Raw genomic sequence first — 17,907 nt, 5'->3', positions numbered from 1 at the left:
GCTGACTTGAATTGGATTTTCCCAGCCATAACAGAGAATTTCGGCAGCAAAAGAAACCAGGTGGCAGAGAAAAATACAGTTTGAAATTTTCCAAAAGCCTTCTAAGAAACCATTGACATTCTCTCTCACCCCATGAAAATAAACCAGTAGGTATGCCATGTTACAGCTGAGCCTGCCAATCCTTGCTGGGAGCCCAGTCTACTTTATATGTTTTTTAGCTGTATTAGAAAGAACTAGAACCAGGCTTAGTAGCATCATCTGCATTAACAGGACCCCATATTGTCACCGGCACTGATATTTCCATAAATAAAATGAAATGAAGTGCAGGATGAACAACACCTTTTCAGGGCCCTTTTCTTTTTAACATCAGTCCTATAATGATAAAATATGCTGCTAAAGTATTTGAAAGTTTTGGAAGGGTAAGTAGTTTACGTATAGATTATACCATAAAAATGTAATCTAGTGTAAGCACATACGTTAAGATTTAAGTTTAGCACTGCAAGATGTTATGATTTCTCAGTAACTCCAGAATCACAGCAGCAGTTTATTTGCCTAATGTCGACCTACAGTTGAAATGAAAGATTAGTCATAAATGTACACTATTGATCAGTTTTATGATTTAACTTGTTGTTAGTTGTGATGCCTTATTATTTTGTTTCAATTCCTTGCAGATTAAAAACAAAAACAATACAGGAAATCCAGCCCCTGGATCTTAGTTTTGGCCTTTTGCAAGCAAGCAGAAGAGGAGCTGTCAGGCTTTGCATGTCAAGTAGCCGCTCGGCTGTTTGACAGCTTCTGGGTTTCAACCCCACTGGGATTGAGGCAGCTCAGGAAACCATGAGCGATGAGTCCTGTCGTCTGCTGACGCTGCTCTAGCACCATGGCAGGCCGTCCGTGAGCCGACAGGAGGATCGGTGCTGGGAAGGCAGCGCCGGGATTAGTAATTGGCTTCCTGGGAAACTACGGCTGGTGGCTGGGATGTAAAGCAGGAGCACACCCGCGCGCGCGCGCACCTGCTGGGATAATATTGCTACAGTCTTGCCGAGCTTGTGGATCTGCTTGGAGAAGAGTTTGGTGCTTTTCCCCCGCCTTGGTAATGCGGGCTTTTGGCAACACCGCTGCTGACTCGCTGGCCGCCAGGCGCCTTTTGCGAGCCCCGGGCGAGCAGTGAGCCCCTCCGCCGGCGCCTTCCCGCAATCCGGCGGCAGGCCCCGGCCGGCGGCCCCTCGCCTGCCGGGCCCCCGGCCGCAGGCAGGCCGGCGCAGCGCCCCCCGCACGGGGGCAGGCGGCCCCGCAGGCGGCGCGCGTGGGCGCGGGCGGGCAGCGCCCGGCAAGATTTTACGCTGTCCGCCGCCGGGGCCCCCGCGCCGCCCCCCGCCGGCCCTGCCGCCCCGCTCGCCCGCCCCCGGCCGCGCAGGATGGGGGCGGCGCTGGTGCGGCGCGGGGGCTGCCTGCTGCTGTGGCTGGCCCTGCTGCTGGGCTGCTGGGCCGAGCTGGGCAGCGGGCTGGAGTTCCCGGGGGCCGAGGGCCAGTGGACCCGCTTCCCCAAGTGGAACGCCTGCTGCGAGAGCGAGATGAGCTTCAACATGAAGACGCGCAGCTCCAGCGGCCTGGTGCTCTACTTTGACGACGAGGGCTTCTGCGACTTCCTGGAGCTCATCCTCACGCAGGGCGGGCGGCTGCAGCTCAGCTTCTCCATCTTCTGCGCTGAGCCGGCCACGCTGCTCTCCGACACGCCGGTGAATGACAACCGCTGGCACGCCGTGGTCATCCGCCGCCACTTCAAGAACACGACGCTCGTCATCGACCAGGCCGAGGCCAAGTGGGTGGAGGTGAAGTCCAAGCGGCGGGACATGACTGTGTTCAGCGGCCTCTTCCTCGGCGGGCTCCCGCCGGAGCTGCGGTCGGCCACGCTCAAGCTGACGCTGTCCTCCGTGAAGGACCGGGAGCCCTTCAAGGGCTGGATAACGGACGTCCGAGTCAACTACACGCAGGCGTCGCCTGTGGAGAGCCAGGAGGTGCGGCTGGACGACGAGCAGAGCCGCCTGTGCGCCCGCGAGGACGTCTGCCTCAACGGGGGCGTCTGCTCGGTGCTCAACGACCAGGCCGTCTGCGACTGCTCCCAGACGGGCTTCCGGGGCAAGGACTGCAGCGAAGGTAAGGCGCCCTTCCCCGCTCGCTCGCCCGCCCTCCCTCCCTCCCGCACCCCCCGCCGGCTTCGCCGAGGGGCTGGCAGCCGCCGCCGACTGCATGGAGTCTCCTCGCCTCTCCCCGCCTCGGGGCGTCCCTCGGGGGCAGGCCGGCGCGAGGCTCGCAGCCACGAGGAGGAGGAGGAGGAGGAGGCCAGGCCGCGCGGGGGGTTTTGCCCCGGCGAGGTGGGCGGGCGGGCGGGTGGCAGTCGATTTCGGGAAGAGGGGGAAGCGACGCCAGGGAAGGTTTTAAGGGGCGAGGTGCGAAGACACTCTGGGCTCCCCTTCGCGGGGCAGGGGGCACCCAGGGCCCAGCCGGTATTGACGCTTGCCTCGGTTACGTCGCCGAAGTAAAACCAGTGATTTATTTGTGCGCTGCTCAGTGGCTGCTGGGGAGGAGGGGGATTAAAGGGAGGATGAGGGTTTCGCGCAGATGGGAGCGACGCTGCTTCGCGACGCGTTCAGCAGTTTCCAGTGCCCGTCACACAGGCGGCGTACGCAGGGGCGAGGGGGGAGCAGGCACGCCGGGGGCGCCAGGCTGCCCGGCGGTGATGCCGAGGAAGAGCGAGTTTAGGAAAACGGCGCTTTCCTGAATCCCGTCTACAAATAAATCACTGAGTAAAATCTGATCCCTGTTCAGCCCCCCTTGTTCTTGGCGACTGGAAGGAGTGTGAACATTTACTTTGCAGATGCATGTAGGACCTTTTCTATCGTTTTGCTGGTAAATGTGCCGCTCCTTGCAGCTACTTAAGCACACACGAGCACGTATGTTGTGTACCCGGAGCAGATTTTAAAGGTACACGGATGAAGGAAGACAAAATATATCAAGGAAATTATAATCGCCACGTCAGAAATTGAGACCAGAGAGCTAAGTGTAAAATGTAAAGGTGTAAATATAACAAAGGTGACACGTAGACCAGGTGAATATCCTCACTGAGTGGCTGCATGATATTTATGGCTGAATAACTTGCCTATCTCATTTCTACCAAATTTCACTCGCTATAAAAAAGAAAACATCATTCGTGACTGTGCTTTATTATGTACCACCTTCTGTCCTTAGTGTCAATACTCAAACACGACAGTCATTCTGCATCCTGTTTACTTTTTCAGCTGTTTATCTTTCATCTGCCATTTCTTAAAAAAACAAACCTTTTTACATTTTTAAACATGTGTTTAATAAAGAGAGAGCAAATGGTAGTTTTAGAAAATAATAAACTTATCCCTTCAATAGCCCACAGTTCAAGAAACTGTAAGATGAAATATCTTAGGTATTAGCCTAAGATCATATTTATTTATTATTTGAATGTAAAATTTTAATATGTGGTACTACATAATATATAGGTGTATGTAAAATACTGAGTTGTCTTAACATCTTTGAGTTATATTATAAACCAAAAAGAGAATTATGAGTTGTAGCAGTTTAGTTAAAGCAACAGTGGTCATTTATACATTCTTATGCACTAATATATACTGTACATTAAATCATAATTTATTTATTTAAAGTGATTTTTGAATGCGTAATATTTCTATGAAACAGTTTATATAATTGCATATAAAATGAAGAGTAAGAGGAAATCTTATCTTTAAATAACAGAATTAATAAGCTTAATAGCTATTTTTAAGGAACTTTTATGTTTGTTTGAATGTTAATGAAATTATATATTTTATATATGTATATATGCACACATATAAATGTAATTTCAGTTAGAACTTATAAGAAGATGACATTCAAAATAATATTTAGAATCCCCCAAATTAGGGTAAAATCTGGGCTTCATTCAAACACTAGTAGTTTTGCAATTGACCTCAGCGGGATCAAGATTAGATCCTCACGTGTCTTTTGTCCGCGAAGAAGCCTTATAAAATAATGGCAGGACATATAATTTTAGCATAGCTTCTCAACAAAGGATCATAAAATATTCAGATTGTGATTTCATTAGAAACAGAAGGCAACATTTCCACTGGCCACAATATAAATGGAACTAGGCCTACAGTTTATATTTGTTGATCAAGAAAAGGTAATAACTGAAAGTCAGATCAGTCAGGTTTTGATGAAGGGATTAGTAGCTACTTACATGTGCTACAAAGATGTTGAACTAGTTTGTAAATAATGATTTAATCTTCTAAGAAATAGAAGAGGCAAAAGGACAAGTAAAATTATTATGTCTGCCAAGAAATCAGCCCTGGCTATTGATATTTAATTCTTCATAGTAAACCTAGAAATTATGCTGTTAAGTTTTGATCTTTTGTTCCTGGCAGATGTGAATTTCCCACTACCTTCAATGGGAGTCTGTCAGTCCCAAAAACAGGAGGATCAGGGTCTTGGAGTGCAGTGAGCTGGGGAGGTCTTCTGGGTTTTCAGTCTTTGTCTTTTTGTTTTTGACTAGAAATGGTTTAGATGTGAAAAAAACCCAAATGTTACATTTTAATCTCAAATTGTATCCCAATGATACTGTTTTCCCTTTTAGGTGAAAAATAGTCATTAAATTCTATTTTCCTTAGAGGTTTTTTTTTTTTTTTTGCTTTTGTTTGGTGTGGTGTTCTTCTGCATCTCTACAATTTGACAAAGCACAGAGTTGCATAATGTAATGAGGACATTAGAAAGCAATAATCATAATAATAGTAATAATATTTCCAAAATTTTCTATCCTGATTTGCACATTTGAGAGATTATAAACAACTGATTTAAAGAGTCACTATTTTAAGTCTTAGGATGCAATTTTTCATGGCATTTATTTTATTTTCTGGAAAAAGACTACGTTTTCCAGATTTGTACCTTTGAAAATCTCTATAATTTTTCCTGAAGAAAAGTTTTCTTATAATAATAAAATTTCACCAAGTGTTACTTTGAAAAATCCATAGTAATATAAATGATTCCCAGTAGGCTTAAATCTCCTTGTACTTGTCTAAATCAGGAGTGGCTTCATTTACGTTATCCGAATTACACCAGTGTAAAAACAAGTTAAGCTACCAAAGAACCAGATGTATGACATTCAGTCATGCTATTTATTTGAGTAGGATCTACACTCTCTTCAGTGAGAGCTTGGGCATGAATTACAGAAAAAGGACAGGAGTTTTGCTTGGGTGTCAAGGTTGTGCAGTCTATAGCATAGAAAAATATGATCCCTAGCACTTCTGTTGTCTATTAGTCCATATGCTTATGAATAAAGACAGTGCAAGAGTCTTCTAAAAGAAGAAGTAAAATCTGTATTTAGTACTGAAACATGCAAGGGAATATTATTTCAAATCATAACAGTGGCTTAGTAGAAGGAAAAATATACAAAATCACGATACATTTTGTTAGAAATATGACTTGCATTAAAATATACCCTGATTACCATATTAATTTTCTGATAAATTTTTTACACCCATCACAATCTTATATTCAAGGGAAATGATATTATTCCTTGAAATGAATGAAATGGGTATGGTTTGATTTTACAATAGAGTGAGCTGTTCATTAAAAAGACTGTTCTTTAAAATCTACCTTTTTAGTAAAGTAAGTCAGGGTCTGAGAAAGTAAGGAAAATATGCAGTTCATATCAGTGAGTCTTCATATTCTTCTTTCCATTTTTCTCCTATGTTAAAATTTCAGAATAAAAAAACTATTTTTAAGTATTAAATTACCATAATAAAATAGTGACCCTTTGGCTTTAGACAGAATGTTCACATATAATTTTGTTTTCATCTACATTTTTATAAAAAAAATTCTTGTCCAATATCCTGTCTTAGAAATAGCCAGATACCTCTGAAAGAGAAAACAAAAAACCCATAACACACTTTGATTTGGGAGAAGTTTCTCACTGACCCTAGCTTCTTGTCACTTCATGCCCTTATGCTTTTCTGTACCTGTAACTGTTAGAAAAAATACCATACAGCAAGTTTTATCCTTATAAAATATCGCTGGCCTTCATGCCTCAATATTATCTTTTTGTAGTGACTACAAGAGACAATTATTCTATGGATTCAACATGTTCCTGTTTAGAACATGTTTAACTGGCCTACTGAGTTTCTGTTTTGTGGGAAAAATGAGGACTGGTCATGCAGCTGTTCACTGTAAGAGATATTCCTCCTTGTCAGATATTCAGTAGTTGATTCCAGCTACGGGCTGAGCTGTGAAAATGATTTTTTAAGGAAGCAAATTCCAGATGTCTCAGGCTAGCCAGCATTTAATTTGTTTGGGTTCTGAATATATTGCGTAAATCTTTGTTGTGCACATTTTCTTCTTCATGTTAACTTTTTAAAAAGTCATCCAATATTTGATTTTTTTGATATTTTTCATGTTTTATTCTTTCAATTCTTTCATGCCTTGGATAAAACATACAAACATATTTTGACGTTAATTATCTTTTGCGAGATAAGTGTTTGACTGCAAAGCAATGCTGTTGAAGTCATTGCACATAGTCAGTTTTACAAGAGTAACCACCCTTGTCTTTATCCTTCTTGAATAGTTAGGTATATTTACTATGGGATAACAAATACTGTGAGCAAAACTTTCCTTTTGATTTACACTTCAGATTCTTTGTCTACAATATGCATCTCTATTACATGATTTGTACTTGTTCCTTATCACTGCCAATGGCCACTGGGGTGATGTTGATTTAGGAGGAGGGATAGGAATCCACTAGAGATTACGCTAAGGTTCTGTTGTATTTACGGAATGATTCAATTCAGTTTAAGTAAAAGAGCTTTATATTATTTAATGTTTTCTGAATAGTGGATTTTTTTGGCAAGGTAGAACTTTTATGGCAGATAGTCAAATAATCCCAGAGTCTTTCAAAATGTTTTAAATCAGTGCCCCTTACATTCAGTTGTATGTAAATGGAAAACTCGTGTCAGTTTAAAGCAGAATTTTGCATCATTTTCCTAATGCAATTTGATATATTATTTTGTTTGCCAGGATTTTGCATTATAAGATATTGATTTCAATATCTGCCTCATGTGAAATCACAGCAATTTAAATACTGTGTCACTGGTAATTAGGAACTGACGGTCTGTTTTATATTATCTTCTAAGAAGGCTACTTGTTGAACACTGCTAATCCTTTCAAAATGCTGATATTGAAATACTTCCAAAAGACCACTTACACATATAGCATTCATCTTAGTACCCCAAATCAATAGCGTTTTATATAGTGAGGTTGTTGCTTCCCTCTGCAAAGATGCAGGGCCCATGCCAATTTTGAGTCTATATTGCAAATTATAGGAGGCTAATATGCTAGAATTTACTTCTGACAGCCTACAAGCTTGTGTCAGATTGGTCATATAGTCAAAATTTCAAAATTATATAATGAAATTGTCTATATTTTAATGTAATTACACTTCAAGGCTTACAGCCATTTTGGACCAAATGTAAATCTTTTCTCGGCTGCAGGTTGGCTACCACTTAAATGGAAGGCTCCCTAGGAATCTTTTTGCTGTAGATGCTAGCCAAGGAGTTGTGGGGAAAACATTTAGATTACAGAACATATAATTTTATCCCATCATCATTACTGAGCTGATGGATAGGAATGGGGAAACAGACTAGGAAGTAAAAACAGTTCTTAACAGAAATAGCTTTAAGTAGAGGCTAACTTTAACAGCAGCTCTGAGGGTTCATGCTTCTTTTTATAAACATATCAAAATTGGCTGGTAATTTAAAACAAAAGGGTTCATCATGCTCTTGTTGAAATTAATGCAATGTTTTGTCTTCCAGAAAGCTTGGAGTTACTTTCAGAAAACAGGAAACCATACCAGCTTCTGGAAAAATACTTTTCTGGTTTACTGCACTTTAGTTGAAAATTGTATACCTTTATAAAAGCATGGTTTTACAGAATAGTGAAGGGCATACTGAAGTGTTGTGTACCATGTTGCACCTGAGGAGTAAATTGCAAAGACTGAAGTACCGTTCCTTCTAGAAATTATTTGTTAGAATGTGACAAATATATAGAATTAACTGGCAAAAATCAGGCTACATGTTATGTCTCTAATACGTTTTTAAAGTTATTCTACTAGTTATTCTAGTTATTCTCTTCTGGGATCATCATTTAATCTTTTACAAAATAATTTAGTGCCCCAGAAAGATGAGAACTTTCCCAACTGACACTTTCTCCTTCTATACTCTGGTGATGGTGTCTGACTTTTCTAGCCAGATTATATGTATAGATTCAGAAGTATAGATTCTCTTCTGCCAAACTAAAAAGTAGTTGTATGTGATGGGTTCATGCTAGTGTCCAGCCATTCTCTTGGAGCCTGGAGTACTCAGGAGAACCAATGAGCACTGCAATGCACAAAATACCCAGGGCAATGCACATGATTTTGAAATGGCATGGCTTTCCCTGTGACCCTAGTCAGTTCACACCATTTCTTGTTTGGTTTCTCCATCTGTACAGTTAAATTAGTAACACTCCATACAGGAGTTTTGGGAGGATTTTCTTCCTGGCTGTCAGCCAGAAAAGATCAGAATTTCTAATATGATCTCCACTGTATAGTCAAAACTTGAAACTCTCTCTACCATAGAAGAGCCTCTTTAGTCTACAAAACTGATACTTATCAGCCTGCTTTGAGGTTGCCATCATTTCTACTGCCTATCTATCCATACCTGAGTATTCAGAATATTGCTTTTCTCTTGTGCCCTGCAGTTACATGCCTTCTATTAGTCTGGCCAGATATTGGAAATGATGTAAATTGCCAGTTGCCAAACAGATTTCCCTTCAGCTCTTCCCATGGTTGTGACAGTCCCTATCCTTTGCAATGTTATGGCACCTGTACAAAAGTCATTCTCATTACTAAAAAAGGATTGAAGATGTAATGTCTGAGGACAGCGGAGAACTCTGGCTCCCACTTAATGATCATATCTTTTTCAACATGGTATTTGCTGAAAATACCATGTTGCTTTTGGATGCTCGTTGCTTTTGGATGAGCAATTTGGGGGAAAGGGGAGGGCAGCCCAAGCCTTATGTGAGCTTACAAAGAAATAAGAGACAGAGTGTGCTGGCAGCTTTCTGTAAAAACAGGACTGTGTAATAGGATTTTAGATTTCTGTAATTTTATGGAGTTGTTTATGAACCTGAAACTATTTAGCTAGGTCTTAATAAGCAGCAAATTTGGCATCTCATAGATAGCAAAACAAAACCAAATTCTGTTTTCATTTTCCTTTGGAATCAATTTGAAGTCCCATTGACTCAAGTTTAGAATTAGGGCAAACCTAATAACCTGCTGATTCTGAACTTATTATTTGAGTGGGAATATGAAGACAGAGAAGATCTAGGATGAATTAAATAACCTGCTGATTCTGACTGTAGTATTCATCTGGGAACATATATAGAGAAAAGACTTTTCATATATTCAGATATTTAAAAGCATCATCATCATTATTTTTTTTTAATTTAATGCATTCTTATGAGCCATACTATATGAGTAAAGTTATGATGTGACTAATTTTGTTTTACATTTAAGGGACTCTATAATATGAGGGAAAAATTTGTTTTACCAAAAAAGTGGGAGGTGTATTCAATAGAATCATTTTTGCAGTTGCTGCCACTACAAATTGTGAAACAGTGTATTTTGCCTAAGTAGGTGTTATATATCTACAATGCTATGTAGGTGTACAAGTCACAGGTTGCTTTTAATCTGTGGCACAATGCACAAGGTCTTAAAATGAAAAGATCTGACTTTTTGGTGATTTCATTTAGAGAAAGGGCTTAATGTTGCTTAAAGGCAGATAAGCTAGGCTTACTCTTCTCACAGTGATGTCTCCTTGTAATGAAGAGAACATGTACAGCCTTTATGGAGGTCACTGACATTATGCTATGCAATTGTAGATGTATGTCACAGTTCCAAAGTTTCAGAATCACATCTTAATGGGTGATACAGAATGACCTTCAGTTTGATTTTCCTTCCCTTCTATGCTTTTCAGCTTTAACAAAAGATGTAAAAATGATACTTGGGTGAAAGGAAGTATTTCCATTAGGAAAAGATTCCTTGAAAAAGATTGTATGTATTTCTTATAAACTATATGTACCTTCTTTTTAAGAAGTGTATAGAAAATCACAGAATTAGTGAGCAGACATGAGGTGAGGAACTGTATCTCAATATTGTAATGTTCTTTTGAAGCTTATCCTGATTCTTCATCTATTCCCAAAGGTGACAGCAGAAACATCCATACAAACACATCAGCATTTGTACAATGGGTGTCTAGAGGACAGTTATGATGAATAGTACTTTGCTTTATGATCAGTTACAGTCTTGTGATGCAAAGATAATATCCATTATTAATAAAATGTGAGAATCAGTTTCTAGTAAAATAAATGCCCTACAGAATCTTTTCAGGAAATGTGCTATCTTTCCTAACTGAATAATTCAGAATCAGTAAAAATAATCCAAAAAAAAGTTTGAATTCTACTTGACTTGACTTGATTTGACTCTTATGCAGTGATTGACTTATGTTTGTAAGATCAGGCTCTTACCTTGGAAGGTCCAGAGACATGAGGAGGAGAGGGTAGTGAGAAGGGTTGCTTCTTCTTCCCAGACCACAAACACTGCTCTAAGTACACTGAATATCAGGTGAGTGTCTATAATGGGGTGGCAAGTTGCTTCGCATGATATCATACCCTAGAAAAGCAGTGGTGTTTCCAGAAATGTTAGTACTGACATTGTTATTATTAGTTCTGTTTCTTTTTGAGTTTGCTTTTTTTCCCATTTTTGCTCATCAGAGGAGAGATAGGTGAAAATGGATGATAGAAACCAACAGCTGTATGTCATTTAATTTTTAAGTCTATCTTGCGGTGATACAAGAAAATACTTCTTTGTGTTGGTCACCTAAATAGATTTTTGAAGAACTGCATAATGCCCTCCTGCTACATTCTCTTCAGATGAATGTTGCTGTACTTCCCAGGGGCTGATTCTCTGTAAAGTTTGTTTTCTGCGATGCTTACTGCAGAAAAATAATTTCTGTAATATTATTACCTTGCAAAGAACATGTTTTTAGAACATTTATTTTTTCAGAGGTAAATTGTGGACTGTCTTTCAGCATTAGACAAACGAAGATCTGTCTTGTTTGGTTCAACATTTACTGAAGAATTCTGAAGATGGATCTTATATTCATGCATAAAACATTCCTGATTAATGTGTTATGAGGAAAACACCTATATTTTCCTAGTAGTTCATCAGGAAGACAACGTGATTTGAATATAATTCCTTCTTGGCCCAAAACTGCAATCAGCTTTCCATCAACTAACTCAGTTGTGGTAGTTTCTAGGAATTTCTGTTTTGCCTGTTTGCCACTCCTCTTGGTCCAGAGCGTTTGGAGGAGAGGCTGGGATGAAAGTTAGTTGCAGAGCCCTGACGTTATGCTTGTGCTTCGACAGCTATGTACTTCTAACAGCTGAGATTGGCATTATAGGAAACCATACGCTAGAGCTATACAGTACTGTTTTTATTGTTGTTTTCTTCATTAAAACTTTTGAAACTCCAAAATTAAAGAAGTCATGCATCAGTTTCAAAATTATGAGAAAAAATTTCACTGTTTCTAAGAAACTAAGAAACTTCCAATGACAGAAAAAAGTGATATGTTTTGTTGTTCAAGCAAATCCACTGATGATCACATTTTTAATATTTGAAAAATTTTTAGTATTCAGGGGTTTTATCTATCCTCTTATCAGAGGCTGAATCCTATTCTATTGTTTGAAATACTACTGGAGTCTTTAAATATTTTTTTTTGTCAAATACACATTAAAAATTCTCCATCTTTCATGTTTATAAAAGATAATGAGTGAAAAATCACCAGTATTCAGCCATGTATTATCCCACTGCAACACGTGAGTCATACTGATGGACTTTGTGAATCTTGAACCACAAAAATATGCACAGTATTGCAAGTGAATAAAATTTCCTTTCAATTTTTCCCCTACTGAAAAAACACAAACATGTCTATTGAAAGTATAAAGATAACAGCATAAGTAGAAGGCATGACAGGAATTCAGAATTAAGGCTACATTCACTGAGTGGCGGCTTTCATCTTTTTTGTTTTGTGTGTTTAAGGGTGAAACTTGTCTCTTCGTTTTATTCACATTTGTGTGACAACAAAAAAGTCAGTGACGCTATATCTGTTGTCATAGAGATATATCTAAGTCAAAAAGCTTTCATCTGAGAATTTACTAATATGTAGTTATTTTGATACTGCACTTTCATATGGGGTCATTACTCCTTGGAAATCCAAAATATATTAAGGTGAACTGAGGGCAGGTTTTGATGTTATTCAGGTTTGCTCTTCCTTAGCTTTCTCTTTGGAATTTTGAAAAAAAGTGTATAAATATCTGTTGGAAACTTGGTTCTTGGTCAGCTTGAACTCTCAGTGACTTAAATTGAGCTTTGGTTCATTCAGAGAATGCAGAAAGAGGTGCTAAGACTTACAGAAATTAATTAACTAGTGCTTGTTGGAAGATAAAGACTTCTTTAGAAATCATATTTATTGTTATGGACCATATTTCTAAAATACTTTGCTGCTGTAGGTTTGTCATATTCAGGATCTCTCAGTCAGTTAGCAGAGTAAAATCATTAGTCCAGGTAATGGACTAATGGACTTCCAATGTCTATGTAAATCAGGATTGATGCCTCTAGAAGTTAATACATGTAAGCCACTGTAAAATAAAGGTAAGATCAGAATCAGGTCCTCTGGTCATAAAGAAAAATGTTTCAGTTATGCTAATATGAAAACACTCAAAACCCTCTTGAAACAACTACAAGGTCCAAACAGGATTAACCTTTCCCATTACTATATAATATTACTCTGTGATCTTTTTAGAGATTTCCTTTGTCATTCAGATGCATAGAAGCATTTTGCCAACACAAAAATGACTGGCAAGAAGCTCTTCTGGCTTGATTTACACACATATGTGGTACCAGTAATTACTTATTCCAGTCTTTAATTTGTCCATATTTGTGCAGATATAATAGAGACTGTCAATGCAATTTTCCCTTTAAAATTATGAATTAGTGGCTAAAAAGATCTCATACTTTAACCCCACTTCCATGCTGAGAAGACTTATCCTGTATTAAAATGCTTGCTGTTTGAAAATAGACAATTCTTTCATCTATGCATTTGAATCAATCTTCATGCTCCTTTTCTTGTTCTTAGATACCCATTTGGTGTGCAGGTTTTTAAAGCATAGCTCAGTATGGCCAGTTTTCTTCTTCTCTAATCAACCTAGGTCATCAGGATCAATCTAACACATACGAACATACTACACTCAAAAATCTATGCTTTGAGAATTTTAAGTTTGTGAAATAAAGTCTTCCAAAGCTATGAACTGTCAGGACTAAGGATACTGTACAACTTTAATTTGATCCCTTTGCAGGTACCCATGATGAAACAGTCTTTAATTACATGATCATATACCACTTTTTCCACAAGCCTTCTGCCTCATTTAGTGTGCGTAGACTGCGTAATAATAATAATTTCTTCAATATTTTGTTTTCTCCTTGCTGTTCCATGTGTAGCCCTGAGCCTTATTTATTGTCCTTATTCAAACCAGCTCTGAAGAGAAATTATTATTTTTTTCCTGGGCTTTTCTGTGGTTCTCATAAGTACACTGTCTGAACTACTGTGCAACTATTAAAAAATACACAATACCCAATGAAAGATGACAGGTGCTATTATTCCACTTAAAGAGGGGAACTGAGGCAAAAGACATTCTAGTTTTGAGTACACAATCTGATGTTTTGCTGAGTACTTCACATATAACAGTACATATACTATACGTACACCATAGATTCAAAGTGCAGCTTCCATTGACTTCAAATTACATCTCTGGGTGACCAGCACTTCATCTGCTGGGATATCCGGTAAGATAGGCACCCAGAAAACGTGAATGTCCTGAAAAGCGCAAGAAATGAGCACTCAGAAATGTCTGGCTTTAAAAGCCTGAACAAAAGTGTATGGGACCTTTATAGCTGAGGAGGGGATAGCACATGTTTCTCAACGGCAGCATTCAGCTCTCCGTGTGATGAGGAACACCCCACTCCTTTTTCGCAAGGACTCTTCTATTGCAGGGGCAGGTGTACTGTTCACAGACACAACAGGTTTCTTCATTGCTCAGCCATTACGTATTGCTAAGAATAGACCTCTTCTGTGTACAGAACGCGTGAGGGACCCTCTGGAGACAACTGCTGTCAATGGGGTAATTAAAGGCTATATCATAATGCATATAAATACAGAGGATGGATTTAAGTTACATAGGAAACCTTATTTTTCAGATATGCTATTTTTGAGTGATTGACTTTGCAACCTGAAGAATGGTCTTTTAATGTAGTAAAATATGAGTGTGTGTGTACATATATATATATTTTTAGGTTTTTAAAACTCTACTCCAACTCTTACATCCCAGCCCCAGACATTTTCTTCTTTACATTTTAACCAAAAAGCATCCTTTCCATAGTGTCTATTCCCAGCAGGGATGTTACTGAAGGATCGACAGGTTCCCTGCTCCAGAAGGGGGTGGCCAGACACAGCACAGGCTGCAGCAATCCGGAGTTTCTGAGGACAGGAAAAGCCTGCTCAGGCTCAAGTTAAAGAATGCACAGTCCAAACAATCTTTCAGGAATTTACTGATAAAATCCAAGACATCTCCATGAACACTGTACAAACTGAGATTTTTTTAAGAAAGTTTGCGACTTGAACAAATTCTGGCATGTTTTCAAATGTTTGGCAGAAGGCTTAACCCTGAAAATCAAGTCATTCCTCCCCAAATGGTTTTTAGTTTTCTGCTTCAAAATATGACTAAAGTCAAAAGGAATCAGAATGGAAATGAAACTTACTTAAAGTTCCCTTGGTGAGATACTGCTGCTAACATAAATGCCAATTTTTCAGTTGAGCTATTCTTTTGTGACTGAATCAAATATATATTTTTTAAGACTGAAAGAATGGTAGACTTCCCTACTATTACTGAGCCCCTCTCAATTTTCATTAATTAGTGTAAGTGATCCTTTTCTGTAATAAGTGTGCCTCATAAAGATGGGAATCAAGCAAAACATAAAGCATATACAAAATTGTTTCTGTACATTTCAGAACCATTTTTCCAAGGAATGAATTGAGTTGACCTATGAGAGATCCATTTCATTCTTTTATAAAATGCAGACATTGTATTTGCACATCTCTTTAGGGTTGCCTTTGAAAAGCTTTGCTTAAAAGTATTTCTTAAACTCTTTATGTAAAAGTTTTATATGAATGAATAGTATAGCCAATATGTACTCCATACATATGAGCCAGAATCACAGTATTACTCTCTGAACTGACCAGCCTTCATTTTTAGGATACTTCTATCTTTATAAGAACCACATTAATAAATGTCCCAGGAACTTACAATACACCTTTTATTATTTTTCTCCTTGTTTACAAATTATTATTTTCTTTACTTCCCTGTTTGTGTAAATATTTAAAAATTTAAAGATCTGAACAAAATGAAAAATAATGAAGATCAAGATATTTCAAGATAGGGAAGGCTCCAAAGAAGCCTAACATCTCTTTTGAACTATATCTTAATAGAAAACCTCCATTTTCTGTGCATCGATGGCATCATATTTAAATCAGATTTTGGAAAAAATATTAAACTCTCAGTACTGAAATTTTTCATAGCTGTCAAAAATATTGTTAAGACTTTCTTTTCCTTTTGCTGCATTTCAAAACAGTTTTTTTGTTTTTGTTTTTGTTTTTTTAAGTATTTCACCTAAGTTTCAATATGGCTTGGTTTCCTCTCTGGCTTTATGCAAAAAATAGCCCAAACAACTGGTAATAAAATAAGAGACTGGCAATACTGTTAAAACAAATCATTGGCAAATAAATAAATGATATCAGAAGAATGTAACAAAAATACCTGAAATATTATTAAGTATCACAGTATTATTCAGCAAATTATTGCTTAATCAATGTGATGTGAACTGCCTCATTATGCCTAAAGGGTGCACAAAGTCATCATACGATTCATACTTCAGGACGTTCTTACTGTAGATTTTGCTTGGTAAGAACTTTTCTCTGCTTAATCTACAACCAGCTGTTAGTTCTGCCTTGAAATGTTGGATTCCTTCAGAAAATCATTTTAGTTATAGTAGTGACCTTTGGTTCTTGGGTTTTGGGGTTGGATTTTGCTTTTTGCAGAATTTCCTGCAGTTAAGGAAAACTTATTATGAAAGAACCTTGTTTCATCTTTGGGACCCAGATATTATTTCTTCTTTAAAACCTGGATCCTTCAGAAATGATTACATCAGATGAATGGTAGACATCTGGAAGCATAAAATGGAAAAAAGGAGAGATGAAGGACTGAGAAGTAATTAAGTACTGGAAATTGAATTTGGAATTGCTATTTTATTTTCACAATTCTAATACAAGTTCTGTATATATCTCAAGTATTTAATTTCTCTCACAGTTTTTCATCCGTAAAATAAAGTTAATAATAATATTCACTGTCTTCTACCCATTTCCTGTCTGTTTTATTTCATCATGTCTTAGATTTCAGAGCATATTTTGCTTTGTATCTACCATAACCTAGAGCAAGAGAAGTGGATCTTGCTTAGGGTTCTAGATGTTACATATTATGAACAATATTAAGCAGCAGTTGAGATACAAACATTGGGGCATAAGTAATAAATAAATATTTGTAATTTAGGGTATTCCAGTTTTCTTTAAGGTCAACAAAGTTTCTGATGTACTCATATATATTCTTTTCTAATATATGGTCTTCTTCTGGCTCACTGGGGTAACCTGTTTCAGCCTGGATGGTGGTTTATTTCTGACAACATGACATGACAATAAACTCCATTAAAAAGATTAATATATCCTGGAGTAAAATGGTGTTTGTTTATAAAGGGGTCTTTAACAGATGTATCATAAAGGATTCTTAATGTGTCACATTTGCAAGCAAAAGCAAAGATTTTTTTTGGAAATGAACTGAAAACCATCTAAAATACATGTAAGATTGTATTTTCTTGGGGTAAATGTCAGCTGATGAAAAGCATTTTCTTAGGCCTCCTGTGCTTTAATAGTACTTGCTGATGCTATTGTATGAAGGATTTTAGTGCTTTCTGGCAGAAAGTGTTTACAAAATGTCATAAAATGTAAAGCTTTGTGCTTGCAAAAAGGTGTAAGGGGAGAAATAGTGATTTTCATTAATACCTGGTTACATAAAGGCTATTCTGAACAATATAGACTGATTAGCTAGTAAAAGGAAGAAAAGCACTTTCCTAAGTTTCTAACTTTTTGGTAGTTCTGCTACTTGTTGGAAATAACCTACAAGCATGAGATGATGAGATTCATCCGTATTTGAATTAAAATGAAGATCTGATTTTCAGACAGTAATAGTGAAATGATTCTCCTCAGACACCCATGGAAAGCAAGGGAATATTCTTTCCAATTTCAGAAACCTTTGGGTCAAGGACTTTGGTTCTACCTCACACTGCTCAAGTGATCAGAACGTTTATGGAAGTTAGTTACTGTTGTTCATGAAAAATGTATAGAAATATATTGTTTTTATTAGCTATTTATGAAAAAGTTACTGCAAAAATAATTCTAATAGAATTACAGTAACTTATCTTTGTACAATAAAGCAATGTTAAGGCAGCCTAAAGTATATGTAGCTTAAATGACTGTAGCTACAACACTTGATGTCATGAAGATCATGTGAGTGTAACTTTAGATATCAGTTTGATAGTAGACTAACAATTAATTCACCTGTATTTCATCAACTGAC

At 38.1% G+C, this 17,907-nt stretch overlaps 1 protein-coding gene across 1 annotated transcript in view; it reads left to right on the top strand.

Annotated features, from left to right (window-relative positions):
- The first annotated feature begins 1,418 nt into the window (after positions 1–1,418).
- Positions 1,419–17,907, top strand: part of NRXN1 (neurexin 1) — a 723,763-nt gene continuing 707,274 nt past the window's right edge. The window contains exon 1 of the mRNA XM_067292993.1: positions 1,419–2,157. Coding sequence (XP_067149094.1) covers positions 1,419–2,157 — 739 coding nt within the window. The remainder of the gene's footprint in view (positions 2,158–17,907) is intronic.

Source organism: Apteryx mantelli, chromosome 3 (genome assembly GCF_036417845.1).
Source record: "Apteryx mantelli isolate bAptMan1 chromosome 3, bAptMan1.hap1, whole genome shotgun sequence".
Taxonomy (NCBI): Eukaryota; Metazoa; Chordata; class Aves; order Apterygiformes; family Apterygidae; genus Apteryx; species Apteryx mantelli.
This window is presented reverse-complemented; position numbering and strand designations above follow the sequence as displayed.